The sequence below is a fragment of the Chaetodon trifascialis genome, chromosome 15 (genome assembly GCF_039877785.1).
Source record: "Chaetodon trifascialis isolate fChaTrf1 chromosome 15, fChaTrf1.hap1, whole genome shotgun sequence".
Lineage (NCBI taxonomy): Eukaryota > Metazoa > Chordata > Actinopteri > Chaetodontiformes > Chaetodontidae > Chaetodon > Chaetodon trifascialis.
The window spans coordinates 13330152-13356394 of record NC_092070.1 but is presented as its reverse complement, the minus strand read 5'-3'; the positions used below and the strand labels follow the sequence as shown (position 1 = coordinate 13356394).

General features: G+C 41.2%; 2 protein-coding genes and 1 long non-coding RNA gene across 8 annotated transcripts; 1 reads left to right on the top strand and 2 right to left on the bottom strand.

Annotated features, from left to right (window-relative positions):
- The first annotated feature begins 217 nt into the window (after positions 1-217).
- On the top strand, positions 218-5726 carry c15h17orf75 (chromosome 15 C17orf75 homolog). Of its 3 annotated transcripts, none has more exons than XM_070981697.1 (10): positions 218-587; positions 1050-1124; positions 1594-1719; positions 1915-2041; positions 2253-2315; positions 2401-2520; positions 3043-3107; positions 3270-3409; positions 3506-3609; positions 4093-5726. In XM_070981697.1, the coding sequence occupies exons 1-10, from the start codon at positions 445-447 to the stop codon at positions 4306-4308; spliced, it is 1179 nt and encodes a 392-aa protein (XP_070837798.1). In that variant the 5' UTR covers positions 218-444; the 3' UTR covers positions 4309-5726. The 3 variants fall into 3 exon arrangements, with proteins under 3 accessions (XP_070837798.1, XP_070837797.1, XP_070837799.1); XM_070981696.1 differs by having other exon boundaries at positions 1915-2052; positions 2261-2315; XM_070981698.1 differs by lacking the exon at positions 1050-1124 and having other exon boundaries at positions 248-587; positions 1915-2052; positions 2261-2315.
- On the bottom strand, positions 5720-6392 carry LOC139343866 (uncharacterized). Its single transcript, XR_011603120.1, has 3 exons — positions 6312-6392; positions 6148-6213; positions 5720-5998 (listed from the first exon to the last, which is right to left on the bottom strand). It is a non-coding gene; the product is annotated as an uncharacterized lncRNA (long non-coding RNA).
- A 2860-nt stretch (positions 6393-9252) lies between these two features.
- Positions 9253-26146, bottom strand: LOC139343262 (mitochondrial Rho GTPase 1-A). Of its 4 annotated transcripts, none has more exons than XM_070980781.1 (21): positions 25670-26146; positions 23491-23549; positions 23213-23294; positions 23069-23112; positions 22913-22966; positions 22683-22735; positions 22301-22409; positions 20897-20998; positions 20242-20340; positions 20007-20115; positions 19736-19856; positions 19418-19502; positions 19082-19227; positions 18789-18889; positions 18414-18544; positions 17866-17949; positions 17506-17628; positions 17205-17407; positions 15327-15452; positions 12086-12226; positions 9793-10955 (listed from the first exon to the last, which is right to left on the bottom strand). In XM_070980781.1, the coding sequence occupies exons 1-21, from the start codon at positions 25704-25706 to the stop codon at positions 10838-10840; spliced, it is 2127 nt and encodes a 708-aa protein (XP_070836882.1). In that variant the 5' UTR covers positions 25707-26146; the 3' UTR covers positions 9793-10837. The 4 variants fall into 4 exon arrangements, with proteins under 4 accessions (XP_070836881.1, XP_070836882.1, XP_070836880.1 ...); XM_070980782.1 differs by lacking the exons at positions 9793-10955; positions 12086-12226 and adding exons at positions 12938-13442; positions 14360-14446 and having other exon boundaries at positions 15330-15452; XM_070980779.1 differs by lacking the exon at positions 12086-12226 and having other exon boundaries at positions 15330-15452; positions 25670-26144.
- Between the last annotated feature and the right edge of the window lie 97 nt (positions 26147-26243).

The window sequence follows — 26243 nt, the reverse complement described above, 5'->3', positions numbered from 1 at the left end:
CAATTTCTAATACAGATCCACAATTCATACCACAGTTACAAGTTAAAGCACTTGAATTTATATGTATAAGATTACGTATTTACACAGCCATTTTAACAACGCAAAACACAAAACGTCGTAATTAAGAAATACTACACATTAAAGGTTATCTTTCATGATGACTGTCCTTGGAACCGATATATGAGTTAGTAAAACAGTCGGACACTATTAAGAACGTACACGGACAGATCGTGCGCATGCGCGCAAGGCATGTAAAGGAGAGTTGGGGATACGTTTTGTATTACTGCAGCTGCTGCAAATGTGCTTCGCAATTTTAATATCAACCAGCAATCACAACGTCAAAAATAGCAATCCACCAGCATAACACTGCTAAAGAATAGAAACAAGGCCTTGTTATCTGCCATTTTAGCCAGCTGCTAGATTGCTCCGTGCAGCAGTAGGATCATGTTTACCTCCCAAACCTCGTCTTTCCAGGACTCAATTGACGTGGAAGAGAGGGATGACTTTGACAGCGAAGAAATTGTTGGATACAGCCAGAAAGTACAATTGAACTGCTACTACACCATCTATCTTTATCAGGGCACGAGGTAATGGTTAATGTTAATTGTCCCAGTTTCTGTTCAAAAGATGCCTTAGAATGAAAGCCAATAACGAAAGTTGGCGTTACACCCGCCGTGTAATGATAAATGTGTCTGAAGTATTGATATAATGATGCAGTCAATAGTCTACAACGTGATTTTAATTTATTTTCTAATTATTGTTTTTTTTATTCTTATTATTGTTCACAATTGTTATCCCTTATCCTGCAGGACATCACACAGTGACTTTTCTTTCCTGAATACAGGCAGGTCCCCGGTGCATATTGCATAATGAGTTGTTTCTTTCTGTTTTACTGTTTTAATTGTTTTACACTCTCTGATTTCTAAAGCACTCTTTAGTATTTACAGTTCCTTGTTCCTGAACCTGCTGACATTGACACTCATGCAGGTAAAACCAGATTCATACAATAAAAACTAAACAGGTGACGAGTGAACTGTCAATTGTCTTAGATCTGAGGCTTCTGGGGAAAATGTGGCATGGAACCAGAGACGAGCAGACTCCACAACCAGTCAGGATGACTTTAGGTAACAAAGGAGCCGTCCACCTACCCTGTGGTTGCTTTCAGTGGTCGTTTCTCTTTGGCTTTCACTGTTGTGCATTGGTGTATCCACGGGCTGTCACTGGAAATCCAATCAACATGGAATCAATGCTGTTTTCATTCGTGATCTTGTTCTGATTGGTCATTGCTGTGCTGCTGAGTTACATGGCCTTTAGGTCTCTCCCAATTTGAACTGGGCTCCACTTCCATTTGTCATGTGGAGTTGGCAAAAAGTGAATGAAATCCCTCTGAATGTCTGGATGCAATGTTGAGTGGTGGTGTTTTTTGACACCCAGCGGGGCAGCACAGTTGCAGCTATGTGACTCAGTTGTGTGTTGTGTTGATTGTGGCTAATGGTCATCAGCTTTCTCCATCTGTTCTCCATTGACTTGAGTGGCTTCCAAAATATCCTGTGTATCCATAGTATCTATATTGACTTTCTGTCCTTCCCACAGCCTGACGCTAATTGACAGCAGCCTGCCATCGGAGGCAGAACCTGAGCTGCGGACCTATATTTCAAGGAGGCTGAGCAAAGGAGCCCTGCTGGGAGGCATGGGCAACATCGCCACTGTGGAACTCAGGTAATAATTTTACATTTATAGTCTTCTTGGAATAATGCAGTGCAGTGCTTGGTTATCATATTATAAGCTGTATCATACTGGGTGGAGCCTGTCTGACTCTATCACAGTAATAAGATGAATTTAGCAGGACATTATGGCTCACAGGTGAAAAATGAGTAAGTTGGTTAACCCAAATGTATTATTTCCTCTTCTCAGTATCCCAGAGCAGGCAGTTGGCTGCTACTGCTGTCTGCTGGAGCAGGAAAGGTCTCCTGAGCAGCCTGATGCTGATGGAAATGGATATGTCATCTGCTTTATGGGCGGCTCTGAAAAAGGACTGAACCTATATCCTTTGTGCACAGTTGTCTATTGCGTAGTGTCCTTCTGAAATCAATCTGAGTTATAGGCATCATTCAAAGTCCTCCAGCATTAACTGTATACATGATCCTTGCCATTACAAAAATGTTCTTTCCTGCATTGTAGTATTGTTTTCTGCATTGTCTGTAACTTTGAGCAGAGAAACAGGCAATAGTTCCAATTCCTTGACCCAATACACATTTAGATTAGAGCTTGATAAATATGTCCAAGGCCTGCATAGCAGCCTGCAAACCCCAGAGGTACAAGAATGTAATACTCTTAGTTAGATATATTTGTCATTACAGTATTAATATTTATTTGTGCGTGTGTTTGTGTGTGTGCCAGTTGCAGAACCTTGAGACAGAGGTGCGGCCCTATCTGAGCCGCTGGTACGAGGAGTCTGTGATGCACATTTATCGGGTGGTGCAGCTGGTTCAGAGCAACATCAGCTTCTGTCTGCATGCTGTGAGTCACTTTTCATCTCTAGACTATGTTCAGTAAATATTACTGCCTGTACCTCTGCTCATCAGAGGTACAGGAACTAAGTTATGTTAGATAATGACAGGAAAAGCATCCACACACTCTGATCTGCACATTATTATAATATATTTAGAAGTCAGTAAATTTTTGTTATTATACCTTAGTAATATGCCGTCATGACCATGACCACAAACCCCTCCCCCAGGGGGCAGCTCCTTTAGAGACCCTGTCAAAAAGACTGTAAACATTATTCCTTTTCTGTAGCGGTCCAAGCCTCACTTAATTACACTGAAACTATCTGGATGTGTAGAGTGCACTCTGGATAAGAGGAAAAGTCAATATCACCACGTTTTTGAGTGAACTGTTTCTTGAAACTCTTATTTACCCATGCATTAAAATACTGCAATCCAGTTCATTTATTTTGTCATCCCTCAAATTTTGCATATGCGCAAGATAGAACTTCTCTCCAGAACAATGCATTTCAGCCATTACAATTTCTGTATGCAGGCTCTGAGTCACACTCATGTGGAGGTTAATAATGCAGATGAGAGGACAAAGGCTGATGTCTCCAGGTGAGTTAGGTGACAGCCCCTGTAATGATACTAACACATCTGTAAATCCTCAGACCACTAAAAAACAATAGCAGGTCTGCCTGCCAGTTGTTTATTTCCATGCAGTATAGTATGTAATTATCAGTTTATTAGCAGTTAAATGTCTATTGTTTTCTGTACTAGGTTTATAAAAGCAGCCAGTTTGCAGGGCCTGTCCCAACAAGACACTACAACAGCTTCTCTGTGTAAGGCTATCTCCGAGGACACGCACTCTGACCTGGTCATAGACTGCTCCACCAGCCCACCTACATTCTCTAACACTGGTAAGTCATGGTCCATTGCTCCATGGCTTAATGAGGAAAAATAATTTGATATCTCTGCACTGTCTAACAGTCTAACAAAGACGTTTTCTCTCCCAGTCAGTAATCGTTTCTGTGATGACTGGATTCAGGCATTTCTAAACGCCGCAGAGCGTTGTAATCCTTTCCTGCTCAGACAGATTCTGGAGAACTTCAAACTTAAGGTGAAAAAACTTACACACAGATAGAATATAACAGGGTTTCTTAAACTTTGTATGCCTCTGCGTCAGCCACGGCCATGCCCAGAGGCATGATGTTTTCAGGTTGTATTTCCTTACCATTCTCAGAAATGCAAAATTTCAGGAGCAAGAAAAGGCTATAAGAAGATAGCAAAGTGTTTTTGCTTGTTTCATGCTGCTTGGAAATCAGGTTCTCTTTTATTCATTTTTTTTTGTGAGTTTTCCACAGGGGTGCCCAAACTTTTGCATGCCACTATATGTGTTTTACAAACTTATGAAACAAATTCATCAGCTTTAAAAATTCCATTACCCCACAAGATTGAGAAACCCTGGACAATAGCTCTCAGTTCCTCTTTGCAGATAGACAGGAAAACTATTTTTTTCCTTTTGCATCGTTCCTTCGCCCTGATCTCTTCCCCTTTCTGATTTGTTTCTTCTTCTCTATCAACCACCACTCTCACTCTGCAGGCCATCCAGGACATGAACAGCCTGAAGCGTTTCGTGCGGCAGGCAGAGATGAGTCACTACGCCCTGTTTCGCTGCTGCCAGTTCCTGCAGGGCTGCGGAAATGGGGATGTGTTGCTGCAGAACGCCAGGGCGGAGCACAGCGACCTGCCTGAAGCCTGCAGCATCATCACTGTCCTGGAGGAGTTCCTCAAGGAACAATCTCAGGCCCAGGCCTGATTCCATTATAACTCCCAACTCCAAGTTGTTGGAGCCTGGATACTTTCTCTGCAGCCAGTAAGACAGTCTGCTCTTACAGCCACAAAGTAGGTAACCTAGTATCATTCTAAACCTAGCACTACATCCTCTGTTAAACATCACATTGCCAGATAAAAATTTGGCAGTGTGCAAATTGTGAAGCAAGCAACTTCTGAGTGGGATATTTAAATTTAAGTTATAACACATAGGTTTCTTTTGCTGACACTCCTGCTGCTTCTCAGCTAGAGGAGCGGTGGTCAGATCTTTTAATATGTTCTGCAAAAGACTGACAGCTTACACTCAGCTTCTGTGTCTTTTTTGGGGCCTAATAATAGTTGATTAACCTGACATCACTGCACTGATCTTAACAATTAAAGTTAGTTGTTAATTGGAGATGACAGTAAAATGAACAGTGTGCAGATCTGGTTGTAGAGTGACACTTTCCAAGTCTTTTCCCTTTGCAGTTTTTCTGCTGTGTGAGTGTGTGTAACATTACTGAACCAAATATTATTACTAGCGTTGTTAACTGACAATGATCACGACACAGATCGAAACTAAAGCTTCTCCTCATTGGAGTGGAATCATCTATTGCTCATTTGATGTCCAAATATTTTATTATTCTTTTGTATTATACTTGATTGTACTAGTTTTATTTTAAGAACATATTGAGAATGCACAAATCACTTTCATGCATTGCTTGTTACATAGGCCTTGTTTTTGCTTATATTTCACCCGATACCTGCACTACTATATTGTTTTTGTCTAATGAATACTGCTACTGTATATACGTATGTCTATCAAGTGATTTTAGATGTCAATGTAATCCTTCTTTGGGAATGCGGTGTTGTAAGTATACTGTGATTTTTCGATATCATTTTCTGTTTACAAAAATCTTCTCAGTGCCACCAGCTGAAGACCTCATGAGAAAAAACAGCTCTGTGACCACTCACTCTTACTCTCACTCACCACATTTATGAAGCATTTGTTTAGTTTAAAAGCCCCTGCAATGTTAGTACCCACAGAAAACTTAGATGATATATAAAAGGGCATTCAATAAATGTTAGCATGCCTCGGTTTTATTTTCCTTTCATTGTGTACCTGCAAAAAGTTTGTATGAGCTATTAAACCCATTAAGGGTTTTAGAACCAAGCTTAAACCATTCCCATTCAAACCAGTCCAAAGTGTGTAATACAGCAATATCAATGTTGGTGGTGTATACTTTCAAACTGTGAAGCAGGTGACATGTAAATGAGTCATTTTACTATTGTGAACCGTAGTTTGACTGACCCACAGTGCGTGATGTGTAGATATTCCTGTACAGCGTGCTCCCTATAGCTATAAATGTCTATGGGGTTCTCAGTCTTGTATAGGAGCTATAATAAATATCACAGTTGAACCTCTTTGTTGTGGTCATGCTTGTTGTCTAACACAAAAGTTTCACAAAATTGACAACCATTATTTACAATTTTTGCATAAATACCATCTGTTTCACTCAAACCTGTAAGAAAGTTAAGCGTAAGCCACAGATGTGTGGCAGCAGCAGTCTTTTGTATTTGTGCCTGGTGAGTCACAGGGAGCTGCTGCTACCCTCCAGTCTGTCACTTGTGTCCTCAAGTTGGATCTCATATCCTCCAACAGACTCCATCCTGCAGCTGCTCCCCTGAGCTGAAAGCTTGAAACATATAGATGAGAAAATGTTTGCAGCTGTTGCAAATGCAGCTTTTATTGCATAAATCACTTTGTGTATGTTTAAGCAAGGTGACTAAGAATAAGAGAGGAAAAAGACGACCAAGTGAAACAATAACATGAAGCAGGATTTACCTTCAGTGTGATCAGACGTCATCCTCAAAAGAGAGCTCGGAACATCATAGATGTTCTCTGTGGGGTCTGAAAAACACCAAACAACAAAAATGTTTATTATTTTGGTATGACCAAGTTTTTAAAAGCTAGCTGCTGGAAAAAAAAACCCAAACATGTAATCTCACCCAGATGTTCAGCAGCCCTTCTGTAAGATGGAGGAACATCATACACGTCCTCATCCATCTCTGTTGAAGCGCTGATGTCACATATCTCTAAAGACACAGAACACATGATAGGTCCAGTTTGATCCTTTAACCATCATCATACTGTATGTTATGTTATAATAGATAGTAAATTTAAAGAGAGAGATCATACTTTTTCGAATTGGTAAAACGTCATAGTCTCCTTCTTGTCCCTCTGCATTGCCAACCACTAGACCACTAGACCCACTAGACCAGCGGTCCTCAACCAACGGGCCACCGGTACTGATCCGTGGGCCATTTTCTACCGGGTCGCACAGAGAGACTGAACAAAAAATATTTTATTGATCATCAGAGTCTGAAAGAAGTTTTATTTTGAAAATCAGGTGCATATGCCTGTGCCTCTGTTCACATGTCAAACACACACACACTAATAATAATAACAGTTACAGGAAGTCAGTGCAGAGCAGCTAAAACTAGACTAATGTGCTCTCTGCTCTTGGTTCTGGTTCATAGTCGAGCTGCAGAGTTTTGAATAAGCTTAAGTCTACGAACTTTCCTGAGATTTTCCTGGGACCAACCCGGAACTTACCGGGACCAACCCGGAAATTTCCTGGGACATTGCCAGGTCCGACCCGGAACTTTTCCGGGAATTTCCCAAGAGCGAACTGTTACTGTTCTGGCCAAGCCCAACTTGGAACTTACCCAGGACTGACCCGGAATCTTCCTGGGACATTGCCGGAACTTACCTGGGACCAACGCAGAACTTTCCCTTAAATTCCCAGGAAATTTCCTGGAAAAATTCCTGGAAATGAATAATAAGAGTAATAATAAGGTTCAGGGTCGGATCCTGGGTCTGGTCCTGGGTCTGATTTGGAATTTTTTCCGGAAATTTCCAGGACTTTGCTGCAACCAACCAGAGCTTACCCAGGACCGACCCGGAACTTTCCCTTGAATTTCTGGAAATTCCCAGGAAAGTTCAGGCAAAATTTTGGGAAAATTTTGGGAAATTTCTAGAGTATTCAGAAATATTCAGAGTAATGGTGAGTTGTATTTTTACTTATTTGTTTTTATTTGTTTCTACGCCAGTCCGGCAAATTATTGCTTTACGTGAAACTGGTCTGTGGAACAAAAAAAGTTGATGACCGCTGCACTGCAATTAATGACTTCATTAATAAATCAAATCAATTTTATGTTTACTTGTATGATGCTGGCAGGTAAAGGTTGGCACTGTGGTTTGGTACGAGGTCTCCTCACTGTTCACCTCCTCGGACTGGTGGATGGGGGAGGCGATGCTCCTGATCTCATGGTGGATGTCGCCTGTTGGGGCAGAGAAGGGACGATATGGAAGCAACTCCATCACACTGTCCATGTGTGAGCAGGTGGGTGTGCTGCTGTATATTCTCTCCCGCTGCTCATGCACTGCAAGGCTGAAGAGAAGAGAAATAGTCAGTACCTGGTTTGACTATGTGCAGCTGTTCTATTTCTACTAAAACAAGAAAAATCACCTAATGCTTGTAAAGAGTTCAAATCTAGTTGACCAAATTTGGATTTTTTTTAGGTTTAGTTCAGATCTGTCATGAGAGGAAAACCCTCGTCTTACTTAGTAAGACGAGGGGGTCTTACTTAAGAGTGCTTCTGGACTCCACGACCCCAGAGGAGGAAAGATGCATGGCTTGCCATAGATGTCCTACCCACTCCTGTCTGAGAGCTGCTGTCTCTGCTGCCTACACACACGCACACACACACACACACACACACACACACACACACACACACTAAAATTAACCCAAGTCCGTCCATCCATCCATCCATCCATCCATCCATCCATCCATCCATCCATCCATCCATCCATCCATCCATCCATCGTCTATACCCGACTATCCCTTTTTAGGGTTGCGGGGGGGGGCGGGAGCCTATCCCAGCTGTCAACGGGCGAGAGGCAGGGTACACCCTGAACCGGTTGCCAGTCAAGTCTTCACCTTGAAATGTAATGGTTTACATAATGGAAACTTGCATTTTGTCCCCATAAGGAAAGCAAGTCCCCACATTGTGACTGTATAATAATATTATTTATGTTCACACAACAAAAGTAATACATGTCCACATACGCACATATACATGAGTGGTTTGGCATATGTGACCAGACCTTCCACACTCACAGCCTACAGATCTTAAATGAGAACACAACAGTCAAACTACGGTGATGTCTCACCAACAATTTTCTCTTTCCATTCATCATGATGATCTCGAACATGAAGCGCTTGCTGCCAGCTCTCTGGACCTCTCGCACTGACTGCACCTTCCCCAAGTGGTGGACAGACAGGAAGACACAGCATTTAGGTAAATCAATCTAATGTTACCTAACTAGAAACAAAGCAACAGGGGTGGGGGAAGTTCTCTTTCAACTATGTAAACATGGAAATGACATGACATTTACTCGCCATGTATTTTAAATTTTACTAAAGTCAAAGTATGTTAGTATTAGCATCAGCATATACTTAAAGTTCCTACAGCACCCATAATTCCATATGGCCCATTTCAGAATAACACTGTATATTGTATATTGTGTTACAACATTCTTGTTGTGACATGTTGTAATGTTGCAGGTGGGGCTGATTTCAACAACTTTATAGCTGAATCTATAATAAAACACAGGTGTCAAAAAAAATGTAGCAGAGTAATAATGCAATTTATCACTGAAATGTACTGAAGTAGAAGTATAAATGGATCCACTCAAGTACAATTACTTCAAATAAGTAATTAAGTGCAGTAATTGAATCAAAATTCTTGCAAAGCAATTTCCCATCTATCAGCGGTATTAAACTTACTGTGTAAATGTAGTAATTGCCTCTCAAATGTGACTGTGAAGAGAGCAAAGTGAGCACAAAAACATCTGAGTCATTCACATCTCTCAAAGACAAAAGAAACTGGCAATATTGTTTATTTACAACTGTAACCATGGTTCATTTTACACCACATGTGCTTACAGCGCTTCCATTCTTCTTTGTGTAGAAGAACAAAGTTGTATTCTGAAGCCTGAACCAATACGTCACCCATCTTATTTTCTAGAGACAGAAAACAAAATGGAAATTTATCATTTTTAAAAAAAAATCAAATCAAATCAAATACCAAGAGTTTGTAACTTACCATATTGTCTTTTCTTTTCTGCAGGAAGCCCTCAAACAATAACTTAGTCCCATCAATAGACATGTTGGCCCTCACTGTGGTAACCTAACTGTCATTTGCCGTTTATCTACCTGTGTATGCAGTATGACTTCCTCCTCACAGGCTGAGAGCAGTATCGCTCTCAGCCGCATCGTTTACTCACTTCTCTATTCGCTGGCTTCACAGAAGTCCCCGTTGTTCACAAACAGTTAATTTTACATTCATTTCACACATCTATTCTTGAAGCAAGCAATTCTACTACAGCTCTCATCAAGGACACAGAGACCTCATTGGGTGTAAATGTCATTTATTACAGATACTTAAAACGATTTTATTTTCCATGTTGCTGTTAAATTAGCTGTCATGTCACCCAATAACACGCATTAACAGCTGTGCCAGATATTTTTCTTGACTTTATTGTAAATGCTGAAAAACAGAAGAATGAGAAGAAACACTTCCATAGTTTTTAAGGTGGGAGAGGTGCGCTGAATGGCTGTTGTTAATAGCATAATCTCTTGCTCTATGGTGCCTCTAACTTGATAAAAATATAATGAGGGACAAAGCTCTATTTGAAAACCAGAAAATTAAAAACAGAAGCAGAAAGTCATTAGGACAGCTTTGATAGTGCTAAATACAAAAATACATGGAAAATGTAAATCCCTCCATCTGTTTCATGCAGTGCACTCAAAACAGACAAGAAAACAAAGAAACAGGTTAATAAATTAACACAAAAAATAAACAAGTGCATGACATCCATGACCTTTCTAGTGTTAGCACTAACACCTCCTGTGGGTGTGGCTTCTGGCTTGTGATGCTGTCTACGGGTCCAATCCTAAAGTTGTTGAGAATACATACATAATATACTGCATATACACATCTATAAACAGATTCAAGTCCCTTTGTGGTGTTTCTGAATATGGCTGCCTCTCTCTGGTCTCCAACCATCTATCTAATAATACTGACCTGAGCAAAAAAGAGGACTGGATCAGCTGAAAACATCCAGTGACTAGTATTGTCTGAACTGGACTAGACTAGACCAACAGATCACAGAATGTCAGCAAATTGACCAATGGACAAGTGATATTTCAAAAGTTCCTTTCCCCCTACAAAAAAAAAAAAAAAACTAAGCCACACTCTGTTTTCAAATGCATATAAAATGTACCGATGATTTTGTTCATTTGCTTCTTGGTTGTGTCGTGGGAAGGGGATGAGGTGGAGTTGGGGGCTGAGGCGATGGGCCTGGTTGGTTGGTCAGCCAGTCTTTTGAGTCTTTCAGGTAGGAAGGAAGGGGCAAAGTCAACAGGTGGACCAGGGGGAAGAAGTAGCTGTCTCATGCTGTCTGATCACCGCTGTTTGAGAAGTGCTCTGTACATAGCGAAGCCCAGCACGGCACACACTGTGGCACCGACGCTCGCTCTCAGCCAGAAGGTGGAGTTCTTCAGGTCTGCCTGAGCCATGTGCCTGTGAGATGAGGCAAGAGACGAGAGCAGGTCAGGAGCAAGAAGCGTCTAACACGATTAGTGCTGTGGCGCTATTTTTCCTTCCACATTGTTAAAACCACAGCGGGAGGAGTCGCCAAATGACCAGACAAAGTCATGTGCTCTCTGAATGAAACTCCTTGAATCAGGACCATAAATGACAAATATCAGTGCCCTGTGGTACCATCTTGAAACAGGAACACATGCTTTCTCTTGACATTTGGTTTAGTTTTGGTTTTGGGAGCAGGAAAGGAGAATAAAAGCAGTTGGCTGAAAAGGAGGACAGGTTTTGGACCATGAGAAGGAGCTGCTCTGATTCACGCTGGGAGGCAGAAAACTAAAATACTAAATACTAACAAATATAAAATGGATTATTAAAATTGGGTTAACACCTGCCCTACCAAACACAGATCCAGCTGATCAAAGACTGGGAAACTATGCAGACTGCAATAAAAGCAAGCAATGAAAAAACAGAAGGAGATAGCAAAGTGTAAAAAAAAGGGAAATTTAAAGTGATGTATATTAGCTTCAACAGCAGTTTTGACCTTTAAATTAAATCCTTCCAGGATTGTAGGCTCAGCACTGACTGGTCTACAGCTAAACCTACAACACACACTCCGGTACCCTCATACTCTGGTAGGATCAGGAGAGAAACCAGCCTTAAACATCTTTCCCACAGGTCCCTCGTGCTCCCTTTACTGATAAGAGAAAAAGACCTATAAGACCTATAAAAGACCTATGCAGGAATGTTAGCAGAGAAGATCACCACCACTCTCATATCTGTCCATTAAAGATACAAAATAGGGCCAACTGCCAGCTAGCTTAGCTAAGCACAAAGATTAGAGACAGGAGGATTATCTCTGGGCTCTGAGCAGGAGCCCCTTCCAGGAAGTTACCGCTCCCAGTCAAAAAAATAGTCCTGCACATACCTCAGCATAAAATGTTGCTGTTGCGCCCTATTTCCTGGTGTTAAGCTAAGCTAACTAGTTTCAGTGATATTGATCTTCCCCTCAAACTCACCTCCGCAAGTGTTTCTATAAAGACTCCAATAAGTTTCTCTGTAACGCTTCAGAACATAGCATCCTTCTCTATGGATGTGGTTTCTGCCTTTACCTTTCTGAGGGAATTAGGTGCTCAGCAGAGGCCTCCATAAAGATGAACCCCTCCACGCTGGAGACAGCTGAAACCTGCTGTGTCAGGATGAAATCCGCCTCTGACAGCAGGTAGCCCCCCACAGCCTCCACCCAGCCCTTCCATACACATATACACACACACACCCAGTCACACAGTTCCCCGGGGTGTGCTCACATACACTCAGATACAGAAAGTGGAGCTGGGAGATATTTAATATGAAATGGAAACTACTGATATCCAATTTCATCCATATCACCCAGCTCTACCCAGCCTGAAAACTTCAGTCACCACCCAAACCCTTAAAGCACAAGCTCAACCGTGACTGCATACCTGGTCAAATATCACCACACACTTCAAACAATGACTGAAAAAAGCTACATACATACACACACTCACACACACACCGCATACTGTACACACCGCATGGCAGCCCGACGGGAAATGTTGAGCCATTTTAAAAAGGGAAAAATAAGAAGTAAAATAAATGTCTGCTTCCAGTTTCTTTGGCAACATCTCCAATTCGTCTCCAATCAGTTTGTCTCTTTTTCTACTTTCTCTGCTGCTGATTATGCTCTCACATCATTTTCAGACACTGGATGGCAGTTGTGATATACTTGATTTCTGATTACAAATTTAAGAATTACAAATAACAAATTAAAGTGCAAACCGATGAGACAAATTAAATTAAATTATTTATTCCCTCTGCACTGGCTTCCTTTAAAATTCAAGTTTCTCAAATGGCCTGACGTTTAACTCAGTCAATCAACCCACTTTTCAGGATCATGATGGGCTTTCAATGTGGTGGGTAGGCCTGTTGCACTGCCAGGGTTGGCCTGTTAAGTGTCATACTATTAATAGTGTCAAAAACTCGCAGAGATTAAACAAGCATCAACACAAAGGGTTAGTGCTGGATGCAACAATACAGTATAAAGCTCAGCCTGGGTCCATGACGACCAGAAGCCCTGCACTGTTTACCATTGTTGGGCTTTGGGCTAAAAAATTTAAAAGAAAATCACTTATTTGCCAAATTCAGCAAACACACAACACACTTCTGCCCAATCTAACACCCTAGACCGCCATTCAAACCTTGCATTGTAGTCAATAAACCTTCCCCATCTTAAACACCAAGCTGTCATTACTGTACAGATGGACAGATAAGAAACCTTTTACCAGCCGCCAGTAGATAGAAATATTTTGTCAAGGGCCGAGGCATGCCTTTGGTTACCCAGAGAGGGGGAAGGTGAGCCATGCAACATAACAGCAGGCAGATTAGCAAAGGGTGATAATGTGCAAAATGAAGAGGAAGAGGGGCAGCCAAAAATATGTGTCTGAACACCTATAGAGGAAAGGGAAAAACACAAAGACAGGAAATACAAGATAGGGGAAAAATAGGATGAAATGACATGACAGGGTGATTGGTGCAGTATAATACAATCAATTTAAACATCAAAGGAACACATTTTAAGTTAAACATTAGCCCGTTAAATGTAGTGAGTCTCAACCCACAGGAGAACAAGTGAAAAGCAGCTGTGTGTTTAGTATATATGCACAGGAGGGATACAAATAGTGTAACACCTCTGCTTTTCAAAATAAAGTGTCTCCTGTACGTGTAGACTTCAGTTAAAAACAGAAATGAGGAGACAAAGAGGGACTGAAAACATCACAGATAATCACTTCAGCACTCTTTGACAACTGATGAAGGTTTGGACCATAAAGAAATTAAAAGACAGCGAGAATTTTAATACCTTCATGTGAGTGAAAGGAAATCACATGGCAAACATGCAGACTTCAATGAGGATTTCAGTTAGAAGCACAAACCAAAGAAAATGGTTGTGTTTCTCTCATTTTTCCTTGAAATTTATTTGCTTGTAGGTCAAGATTTACAGTTTGCATATCCACTGCAGGACTGGAGAGAGCAACGACAACTCTAAAGAAAAGCAGCCATTGTTTATCTAAACTGAAAACTTCTATATAAGTTTATTTTGTCGGCATGATTAACTGGCTGAACACATGGATCTGGTGTTTTACAGTGACTTATAACATTCTATAAAACAGCAAGTTTTGCAGATATACAAATATAAATATCAACTACCCAGAGCTATCCAAAATACAAATATGTAAGTATGCCTCTGAAATTCAACTTCTGTGTCTATTTTTACAGCATGTTCATGTTACAGGGGTCAGTATTATGAGTAAGGTTTGCACTGCACAAGCATGCATTTTTCACACCGTTTCAGACACACTGTCACCTGCCTGGCCAGAAGCCCGTGTGTTAGCTGCCACAGCATGGTCACACTTCCCTTTGTCAAACTGTACAGAGAGCGCGTGGGCTGGCTGGAGCTGGAGCAGAGACCAAGACACCTAACATGACTGATGAGTTTAGGTATATAACAAAGGATGTGAATTAAATCACAGCTCACTATTGATGATTAAAGTAACACATGGTCGTGCTCCCGAAGTATCTTATCTTACCCCAAGGAAAAATCAAATGCAATTAAAATTGAAATCAAATTAAGTAGATAAAAATGAAATGAATGAAAAATGTAATCCCTCAGTTCTCAAACTTAAACTTCTCTCAGACTTAAGAGCTACTTTAAGGGCTAAAATACATTTTAGCTCCTTTTCAGCTTAAGATGTTTTGTGAATTCGGCTCCTGGATAGATGCAAAATTTCAAAAGAACTGAGTTCTGGTTTGTAAGTTTGGAAAAATCCGCAAATCGGCTGAAATAATGACCTTCGGGACAGATGGTTGATCTTTTGGTGAAAAGGAGTCATTTTGAACATACAACCAAAGATCACTCTTTGTCAACAAGCATCACTCAGTGACATCACAGTGACATCTATGCTGCAACATAGTGGCAAACAAATAGAGAAATCTCCCCCCTCAAAGTAACCGCCACAGTAAATATTTTCACATAATCCAGCATCACAAATGGAAGACTTTACTATTCATTTAAACAATGTGTTTTGGCACAAGGTACCACCACCATCAGTTTAAACACTTTTAACATTCCCCTTTCCCTGCGGTGGATATGCAGTGTAAACCTGACCACTGGCGAGCACTGAAGGAAAGCAGAGGAGCTGTCACCATCACCAGTGTTAGAGAGCTTGGGTGAAAAAGGAGCCTCTCTGTGACCCATCCTGGAGGTCCACCCCGAGGGTAGGAGACAGAGAGGAGGAATGAGTCTATGTTAAAACACTAGATCTTATTCTACGAATGAACCTGTTGAAAACGACCCTGCGGATTTGGGCCTTAATATTGCGCAGCAGCTCCGACTTGAGGAGGTTCTGACACAGGCAATAGGTGCACCTGTTGCAGGCGCACATGCAGCGGAGACGGGCGTGGCTGCGGAAAGACACACAAAAATGCGTGTATTCACCACAGTACAAAGACAACACGCACCAAACAACACACACAGAGGAGGAGGAGGAGGAGGAGGCCAAAGCCAGGATAAAAACTTCAACTATGTTTTATCACTAGGCTACATCAAAGCACCTGAGTAATGATAATACATACTCTGCACAGCTGCCATTTACCTTTACCTCATTAACTCAAAGTAAACAAAAGTATTGACAAGGAAGCATCTATAATGAACTACAAAGCATAAAGCTTAATGGAGAATAAACACAAGGGAGACATGAGGAGAGGAATATCATATAGAAAGGAAGGGAACAGTCACAACAGCCAAACAATCTCAGGGTGATAAATTCATTGCAAAATACAAAAGCTCTCAAAATCTGTCATCTAATTCTGACCACTGGAACCTTTCTGTGACCAGTTTCCCCAAAAAGTAACTACAACCACTTTATGAACAAAATGCATCAAACCACCACTAAGAACAAAAAACACAACGGGCCTTTTTCAATAAGAGATTCTTTTTTTTTCTAAGTTATACAGTTTTACAAAAATAAAGTGACTTATTTTAAGCCTGAAAAGTTACCATGTTTCCATGGTAACAATCAGCGACAGCTGCTAATCAGTGGCACCACATCACAAAAAAAAAGAGGAAAACGTAATTCATAATTTGTGATTTGATAACATGTAACATGAGCAAGTAATGATAAAGAAAAGAGTTTTTAGAGATTGTAGTGAGCTGTTGGAAATATACAGAAGCAAAGACATCGTACAAGTACTGAAGACGCAGTACTTCAGCTATGTACTGTAATATGCTACTGGACATTTTTCCATTTTTCATTTCCTTTTTCCAGTTAAATGGGAAACATTCGCTGCTTTAGTGAAGGGTGTAGAGCAGTTTGGCATAGATGCTTGGTCAACCATATTTTTTTAGTTTGAAAAAACAAATTAGTCCAACTAAAGACAGTGAAGAACTAGACATCGTTGTGCAGCAGATTAATTTAGACATCTATCTTTAAGTGTGACTATTAGTTTGATCTGAGTCATACACAAAGCCTATCTTCATCAATATGGGCCTATATATTCATATAAATTAAACCAGTTTCATAAAGGTAATGGTATATATGTGTGTGTGTGTGTGTGTGTGTGTGTGTGTGTGTGTGTGTGTGTAAATCATTTTTTCAAGACTTGAGGATTAGTTCAGTTTACACTTTGACAAATCATACAAATAATTAATATAATGCATGAAAACTTGAAACATATTTAAATAAGTATCGGAGGATCTTGGCTGACATCTTAGACAACTAGTTTCTGAATCATCTATTCAGTTTGAGCCAGAAGTCACCCTAAATGAGCAGATGAATTTACTCCTTGTTCAGTCTGGTCTCGCCTCTCAGCACTTTTCTTTATATCAAAGCCTTACTTCTCACATTCTAGAGAGCAGCAGCTAAAATGAGATTTAGTGCTAATTAATCTACTCTGAAAATCTAATCTGATCAGAAAGCTTTGAGAAGTTAAGACACCCTATAAAGTCAAACAGTCCTCATCTACTGACTGAGTGTCTAAAGGAGTCCAAAGTTTACGTGTTACACAGTATTCAAGTACATGGTGGTTTTCATTCATTTTCCTATGCTGTAACCTCTAAATAGTAAGAGCAAAATATCACTGCCTGACACACACATCCAGGGGAGTGGAAACGTAAAGGGTTAACTAGATGAGAACGCAACAAGTTTCAATACTCACGGATACATGGCCATGGTGGTGAGTCTGGTGTAGATGTCTTTGTTGGGTGCGTCGGTTGTGTTGCATGTGAACGGCTGAGGTGGGTGGAGCTTGTGTTTACGGCAGAACTCCTGCGGTGAGAGGCTGTAGTGCTGCCGTGTTTCGTGCAGGTCCGACTTGGCGGCGATCACCACGCATGGCGTTTTACTGTCTATGAAGTATTGCTGCCAAACACAATCGTTCAATGTTATCAGTTAGTCTGTCGCAGGCCTGAGAGGCTTTCGTGAATCTGATGAGCCTTTTTCCATCTTCTGAAACATACCTTGTACACTTTGGCACAGTATTCAAAAGAGCGTGGATTGTTGATGTCATACACCAGGCAGACCACATCACAGGCTAGGTCTGCCTCCGACAGGAAGTCAAAGTCTGGCATCACCTCATGGAGCTGTAGAGAGAGAGAGAGAGAGAGAGAGAGGGAGAGGGAGAGGGAGAGGGGGAGAGAGAGAGAGAGAGAGAGAGAGAGAGAGAGAGAGAGAGAGAGAGAGAGAGAGAGAGAAACAGAGTGTGCAGATGGAGGGATTAATGTTTTGCAGGGTACTAATGCTGATACACAGTAAAATGTAGTACACCCAGATTATGTAACAGTAATCCAAACATCAGATGGTGACTGAATGGCTCTTACCAGCAGGTACTTCTCCTGACCATAAACATAGGTCGTGCTGATGGCATAGAAAGACTTGTGGTCCTCTCTAATCCGCCTCTGTCCCTGTGGTGGATAATAAACAAGGTCAATAACAGACACCCATCAAGACTATTGACAAGTTTAGAAACTGAGGGTTGTACTACAAAGTGAGATGAACGGGTTAGCGAGATGTTTGGCAGACAGCGTTTTCAATGTCACAAAGGTGGCTTTCTTTAACCTGCCGAGATCGCCATGGTAATTTATGCTGCACACCTAACCTGCCACCCAGTCGCTAGTTCTGTTCCTGATGATACTGTCTATGAGCGATATAGATTCTCAGCTGGGGCAATACCTTATATATGCAAATTTGCTGAGCTGTACGTTAGTAACGTCACTGAATGGAGCTGTGTAATTACAGCAGTGCGTCACATTGTGTTTTTTTTGCTACGGGACCATACACGCAGTCAGTTGGTGATGCAGAAAAGTCCAGCAAGACACGCTACGGAAAATACTGGTTTAAAGGCTTTGCATCCATTATTTCCACTGACCTGCAGGTTCTTGCCCAGGAAAGCTTGGAGGAAGCCACTCTTCCCACTGTTCCGGGCCCCCAAGACATTGCAGCGGAAGACGCTGCGTTGGGTCTGTTTCTTCTGCAGATCAATGCGCTTGTTACGCGTCACTGAAAGAATAGGGAATGCAAATTTTTACATACATACATACATACATGTGCAATGGCAACATGGAGTGAAATTCATGCATTTCTTTTGTATTAAACTTTACACAGAAAAGCAAACGACGCAGGCACTGGTTAATGGTACACTACACACTCTTATTCTGAACACAAGTGTGTCTGTTACTATTTACTACTTCTTCTTATTAGGCTGCACACAGTGCTGCTGGGCAGATGAATTCGATTCTCTTACCTGTAATGGCAGCTGCTTGGGACTCCTGTTCATAGATGATAGAGTAGCCAAGGTAACCTAAGTACTCCAAACTTCGCTGTACATCTAGATATGTTGTTAACCTACCACAGGAAACACAAAAGTTGTGATGAGTATGCTGGTATGAGACATTTACATGAATATGTTTGTGAAAAAGTAATCTGTGTATTGTACATAATGTCCTACTGAAGTATGAATATATTAGGGTTGTGTAAAACTAAAACAGGAATGGAAGTGCATCTATGTGTATATTAATAGATATATTCCACACTCACGTCCACTGAGAGAGGTATCCCTGGTATGTTATCCATCCCTGGTCGTTAGTGCAAACCGTGTTGTTTACATCGGGACCCCAGGGCATGTAGGGAAACACTTTAAACAAGTCCTTCACCTCATCTGGCGAGAGTGCACAATCTCTGTCCTGGATCAAGCCAAGTGCACATACATGGACACAAATTTAGACATAAAACACACAAAAAAACAGGGGAAATGTGTAAAAATATTGCGAGTAAGAGCAATAACTGACCGTCCTTAAAAAAAAACAAAAAAAAAAAACAATTAAAAAGGTAGCAAAATGAATTTTTCTATCTTCAACATTCTGAACCACTCACTTTGTCATGCTTGTCAAAGACACTCTGGAGGAAGAGGTAAGCGTTGTGGTTTAGCTCTGTGGTGCAGTCGGAGGGGATCTTTATCCTGCAATTCAGGGACGGACACAAACAGTGACTGAACAGGAAGCTCTGGAGCATCGACTGAGGATCACTGACTCAAACATTTCTGATGCTGCCTTCAAACGTGACAAAAGAAGGAATAATCTGCTGATTTAGCAAGATGAAAGTTCTGCTCAGACATCTATATATTTCCAGTCATAACTTTTTTCAAAATAAAATAAACACAATTCCACAAAGATCCTTTGAGTCTGCACTTACAAGGGGAACAGGTATTCCTGCGTGAGCTCCAAGTCATCGTCATAACCAAACCTCCTAAGCACAGTCCAGGTGGTCTCGTGTCTGCCTCGCTGTATGAAGAGGGTGTGCAGGAACAGGAAGCCTGCAAATAAAGAGCCAACAATGGGAGAATGGATGGGTTCAGTAGTCAGCAACTGCAAACTTACTAAGAAGACAAGCAGAAAAGAAAGATTGTTGAGGGGACATGAGAAAGGATAAGTCATGTCGGAGGTGGGAGGAAAGAATGTCTGACCTTTAAGTGTGAGTCCGTTGTCCTTGACTCCATCTGTCATGTTCCTCCTGACCACATTCTTTACATCCTCTAAGGCCTGAGGCGCCAGTGGTGTATTGAAACACGTCCTCTATAGACATACACAATGAGATATACATGGATGTGTGCCTCAGGAACTCCAAGTTGTGCTAGTGATGAAAACTTTCAAGCCATGAAAATGATTTTGGTAGCAACAACATTAAGTGGGAAACATTACCTGGAAGAAGTTGAGCTCATTGTCGTTAAGGATGCCGTCGTTGTCAAGGTCTGACACTTTAAAGATTCTAGTTAATGCCTTAATGCAAGAGGGCTTCAACTGTAATACAAAAACATAGGTGATCATTTAGGTGGTTCTGTGCACAGAAAGATTTCAATCAGCAGGAGTCACTGTGGTAGCTGACTTTAGGGATGTAGCAAAGCAACTTTTTCTCTTCCTGCTGGCCGCTTGTGGAGCTTCTGCTTGAGCTCGCTGCTTGCTGAGCTCCAAACAACACACTACCAGCTCCAGTTTCTTTTTCAGTCACCCGAATATCTTTTACACACAGGCATCCATTTTCATGTTGGAGAGGAATCGTAGCTTAGACACTAATGAAGAACCAATTCTCTGTCATATTTTCATGAACGTTACTAATTGTGGGTACACTGAATTTTATGATGACACAGACAAAGAAGCAGCATTCACACAGCACATCAGATCGTTACATTACTATTAACTTTAAATATGACCATTTAAAGCTTTTACATTTGTCGTCCTTCAGAAAAGACCTTTAGACACGACACCACTGCCCCGACTCCTGCACACCAAAATGAAATGCAGACTTCACTCATGTTATCTATTACACCTGTGCTTGTTGTACCCGTGTAGACCTCACCTCTTTCTCCTCTGGGCAGTACAGGGGTCCTGTTGGGTGGAGAACAGCCTTCTGGGCGTAGTAGAAGAGCTCAGAAATGTTCTTCAGGTTTTTGGCAGAGCACTGATGGAAAAAAGAGGGCACAAGAGTTTGTGTGTGTGAGAGAGAGAGAGAGAGAGAGAGAGAGAGAGAGAGAGAGAGAGAGAGAGAGAGAGAGAGAGAGAGAGAGAGAGAGAGAGAGAGAGAGAGAGAGAGAGTGCATTTAGCAAGAGCAACTCTGGAGCCTTTCACCTTTACAGCTGCCCAAAAACTTACAGTGATCAAAAGTGGTGGAAAGTATGTAAGCACATTTACTGAAGTCCAGTACTTAACTTCAATTCTGACGTACTTGTACTTTACTTGAGTACTGTAATTCTATGCTACTTAACACTTCTACTCCACTACATTTTGTTGGAAAATGCATATTTTTAACTGAACTACATGTATTTGGCAGCTGCAGTCACAAGTTACCATGCATATTTTAAAAGCATATCTAGAGCATATAAACATACAATGCATTGTTAGAAATTAAACTATCCAGCAGCAAATACAATAAGTAAAATTAGCTCCAAAATGCAGCTTACATGTTACTGCAACAATGATAATAATAATCCTACAGTGTAATATATAATAATGTAACACTGACAGAGCCCATTGTAGCTGCAGGGTGGCTACATTTGCTTTAATACAGTTGTGTTTTTCCCATTATGTATGTGAGAATTTAAATGCAGTACTTTCACTTATAACAGAGTACTTGCTATTATGCTGCTATTTCTGTTTAAAACACATAAACCAGACATGTAAGTGATTTAGAGAAGCAGGACATACAGTTCATCCAAGCCTGGTCGAACACTGAGCCAGCAGTAAAACATACTCCACGTGTCTATCACAAGCCTAACTCTCAGCAGCTGTGTGACTGTGCTCCAACTGTCCACTCTGTACGTGTCTTCTCTCACGTCCTCCTCATCCCCCTATTTTAACCTTGTAACTAATCCGCCTGAGGAGGGCATGACTGAGCTGTCTCATGCGACAGAGGGAAATTTGAATTTAACAGTATTGCAGACAGAGGCCAGCTTTCTCCAAGCCCCTCAACACACTCTCAGCCCATCAGTCAGCAGGCAGTGGACTTGGAGCGCGGGGATCAGTGATATAAATCTATTAATGACTCAGTCAGGAGCTGGACGGCAGCCAAAGGGCAGCGAGGGGCCGATCTGTCCTGCAGACAGCCATCCTCACTCTGAAGAATCTCAGCTAGTATTGGATTTCATATTTCACTTGCCAATTCTTCACTCTCAAGTACTTCATCAACGTTCACTTCTAAGACCTCCAAACAGGCCTGCCTCAATGGATCCAAAGGGTTTATGTGTGTGTGTGCCAATCCCTTACCTCTACACAAGTCTCGATATCTTGGTATTGATTCATGATTGGAAGGATGGTCTCCATGCTGCTGTGTTCCACCAGGTCCGACTTGTTCCCCACGAGGATCAACGGTACCCTGCAATGAAGCCTTTCATTACTACATTATAGAAGTGCAACAATCAGGCTATTCATCATTTAAGCCATGTTTCAAGAAAAAATGTCAAAATTCTCTGAAAGCAACCTCTCTAATGTGAGAGTTTGCTGGGTTTTCTCTGGACTTATGATTTTATAGTTCATACAGTGTGGCATGCTTAATAAACTTCCACCAACACCTGCCTGGCTTACACAACCCACAGGGAGACAAACACATGTACACAAACACAAATGCATTTCAGTGACATGAACACACCTGCTATCCTTGTCTGTCCTGTCATTTATGAGGGGAATCCAGTGGCTCGTCACCTAGTGGTGTAAAGCACAACATCAAATACTGGAGCCAAGCAGACAAGCATGCCAAACACGAATTAATTTTCTCAGATTAGGATGATAATCATATGCAGCATCCTGTTTCAAATTCCAGACATACTGCAAATATGTATTTAACGAACTGCACTGAGCACAGAGAGAAAACATGCTCACCTTTTCAATTGACTTCTTATTGTTGACTGAGTAAACTATGCAGATAACATTTGCCTGTAAAGACAAATAGCAATATTAACTTGTGATGCACACAGGAAATACGTGGAGCACAGACATTACAAGACCAGATGAGGGTAAGAATGAAGTCAAACTAACCTTTGATATTTCTTGGTACAGCTGCTCGTCTGACTGTTCAGCCTCTATAGGTGTCAAAAAGGGACATAAGTACAGTGTTTACATGTTATAAAGCCTTTCTGTTGCTAAATCAACCTATGCCTATTGATATGGAGTAAGGATTACCTGAGTAGTCCACAATGTGTGTGGGCACCCTCTCTGGGGTGACATCAGCTGGGATGGTAATTTCCTCCGCTCGGAGAGGAACCTGGAAGACAGCGGACAATGATCCAAACTTCTGACAACACTGAAGCCTCAATAACTATTTACCCTCAAGATCCTCACACATCCAAACAACTGTCGGCCAAATCTACAGTCCAACTTCAAGGTACATGGTCAGGATGCAATTGTATTAGCTACCATGATCTACCACATGTATCATATGATTGTGTGTTGATACATACCTCATCAGGAAACTCTTCACTGACGAGAGACATTATCAGTGATGTCTTCCCCACCTTGGCTGTATGGGCAAAGGGAAAGTATTTTTATTACAATCAAACAATGAGTCATTAACTTGTTGGAATGTGTTGAATGAGCGTTATTTAGCGGTCTGGGTAATGTATTAAGTGACAGGGCACAGATAAGAGTAGGTGAAGAGGTTTAAGAGCTGCTGTCAAGAGCCACAGTTCTCAAACAAACACTCCAGTACAGAGCAAAGCTAGAAAAGAAGGTGGAGAAAAATGGGCTGAAATTACGCCTATGATAGACAGAGTGGCCAAAGTCTCTCTTGCACAACTATTAGGTGGATAGCCAACATTTACTCAGCACTATGGGCGACCATATCAGGATATAACCAACTAATTTAACTAAATTTTGATAGATAAATACACATGATTTTCCCCCACATTCCCTCTCAAACTACAAAGGAGATTCTATGTAAACCAGCACAAATGCTAGAAAACCACAGACAAAAGAAGAGCACCAAAACAACCACCCATCCACCACTGCTACAATATATCACCATACATATTTACAAGTAAATGTTTTAACACCCATAACTTGCAAGGCCTTTTGCATTGGAGGATGGTGGTTGCAGGGCTGAAATAATTAGATGATTATTGGAGTAATATCCCATTATTTTGATAATCAATTAACATCTTAAGTCATTTATCAAGCAGAAATGCCAAATATTATCTCTTTCCATCTTATAAAATGTATAATTTGCTGTTTATCTTGGTTTTATATTATTGTAAATTGGTTTCTTTGGGTTTCAGACCATTGGTTGAACAAGACCTGCAATTTAAACATGTGTCTTTGGTCTAACAACATTTTAGGGACCAACCCATTCATCAAAGAAATGGTCATCAGGTTAGTCATTAATGAAAATAATCCTTCTTTGCAGCCTTAGTTTGCAGTACCTCTGGCCCCTCAGTGTCTTGACAGTCCGTCTGTGACACCCCCCCCCCCCCCCCCCAAAAAAAACTGGACACTATTGAATTTCACAACACTAAAGTAGGCACTCAGTATTTTGGCTGCACCTCTATCAAGAAGTCAGCACCAACAGGCCTAATGCAGCAATGTAGGCCACCCTGCATAGCCACATTTGAAATAAAAATAGTACTGACAACACACATGCTTTAAAGAGAACAAATAGACCAGGTGAAACACAGCTAAGGAAGGATGGGATCAGTTTCCCTTTCGGCTTAATTCTGCCCTCACGCCAGGGCCCTGGAAAAATCCTCATAATCACAAACCCAGAATTCTGCCTAATATACAGCACATCTCTGCGCCAACTAGAGCTGAAACGATGAGTTGATCGATAGAAAATTTATCAGCAACCGTTTTCAAAATAGACTGATCACTTGCATCTCTCAGCTGTGAAGATTTCATGCTTTTCTCTGAGTAATGTAATAACAAACTTATTATTTGATGGTTTTGGACTGTTGGACCAAACAAGCAATTTGAAGACATGACATCACATGACATGGAGATGGACAGATTAATCGATATTCAACATAATGCATTTCTTTCAGACCTAGTTCCTGTGATCCTTTTATTTTATGGAGCATCAAATTAAGTTTACCAGTACCTGTTTCACTAAACTTTTGTTTTCTGTTGACTTTTGTTTGTTTGGAGTCCAGGTCAGTGGGTACAATCACACCCAATGCAACGGGCCTGCAATAAACACCTCATTTATAACTCTTATCACATTAGCTTTTTCGTGACCCATTTGGCCATTTGCACCTAGGGAATTGTTATGTTGTACTATTCAAACTACAGATTGCTACAGCATCGTCCTCACAGTATGTCTGGTTATGAGAAGCAGTGTGCTGAGTATCAAGACATGGCAGTACATGGAAATACTCATGAGATAGCCATCATGCACCATGTGATACTTAATTGGCTATCAACGCTAAATAGAAACCAAAGCCACAGATTTGTATTGTACTCACACACTTTATATTACGATCACTGTGTATGATTCGTACACAGTGTGGAATAAACCAATCAAACCCTCACTGCACGGTATACTGTAGGATTCACTGAGTGGATCTGCTAGCTGTAGCCTCTAGCTCCCTCACTAGCATTTTAGCTAAGTAGGAACAAACCGCTTCGGGATTAAAAACACCTGCTACTTACGTTCCCCTACAAGTAGTATCCTCACGTCTTTCCTCATGTTTTAGCTGGCGTCCCTCTACTGAAAGGACTGTCTTTATTGTTTCATGTAGTCCTTTGGTTACTGTCCTCCTCCGGCAGTTTACCTAACGTCAGGCCTGCGCAGTGAAGTCCTGCCGCTGTCAAACTCTGGGCGCCTTTGTAGGACAAAACGGACGGACAGGTTTCTGTGCTCCTTCGTCTTTTATACACGCTTCTTCTCAAGTTGCGACTTATCAGCTCAGCAGGGATGCGATTTAAAAAGTAGTTTGTGGCACATTTCTCTGTAATTTCATGTTAATCACAGTCTTTTCGGCGCTTGCATAGCATTTCGCAGTGAATGTTCCACGAGCATGCCCGACCTCCACTACCCGGCAACTACAGCAAGCCGTGCAGGACAAACTTGACATGAAATTTTAAAACGCGTTATGCTGCTCTCTGGCGCAAAAAGAGATGAACTGCATTTACGTCATGGTTCCTGCCCAACGATCAAAACGCTTGTAATTTATTCCAAAAGGAAGAAAGTTAAATGAATTCAAGAAAAATAATTTAGCATGTC

Coding starts and splice junctions, on each gene's coding strand:
- c15h17orf75 (XM_070981696.1), top strand. CDS start 445: ATGTTTACCTCCCAAACCTCGTCTTTCCAGGACTCAATTGACGTGGAA. Junction 588..1,049: donor TATCTTTATCAGGGCACGAG/GTAATGGTTAAT, acceptor CAATTGTCTTAG/ATCTGAGGCTTCTGGGGAAA. Junction 3,108..3,269: donor ACAAAGGCTGATGTCTCCAG/GTGAGTTAGGTG, acceptor TTTCTGTACTAG/GTTTATAAAAGCAGCCAGTT.
- LOC139343262 (XM_070980781.1), bottom strand. CDS start 25,706: ATGAGGAAAGACGTGAGGATACTACTTGTAGGGGAAC. Junction 23,550..25,669: donor GATACTACTTGTAGGGGAAC/GTAAGTAGCAGG, acceptor TTGCCCATACAG/CCAAGGTGGGGAAGACATCA. Junction 18,545..18,788: donor CCAAGCAGCTGCCATTACAG/GTAAGAGAATCG, acceptor CTATTCTTTCAG/TGACGCGTAACAAGCGCATT.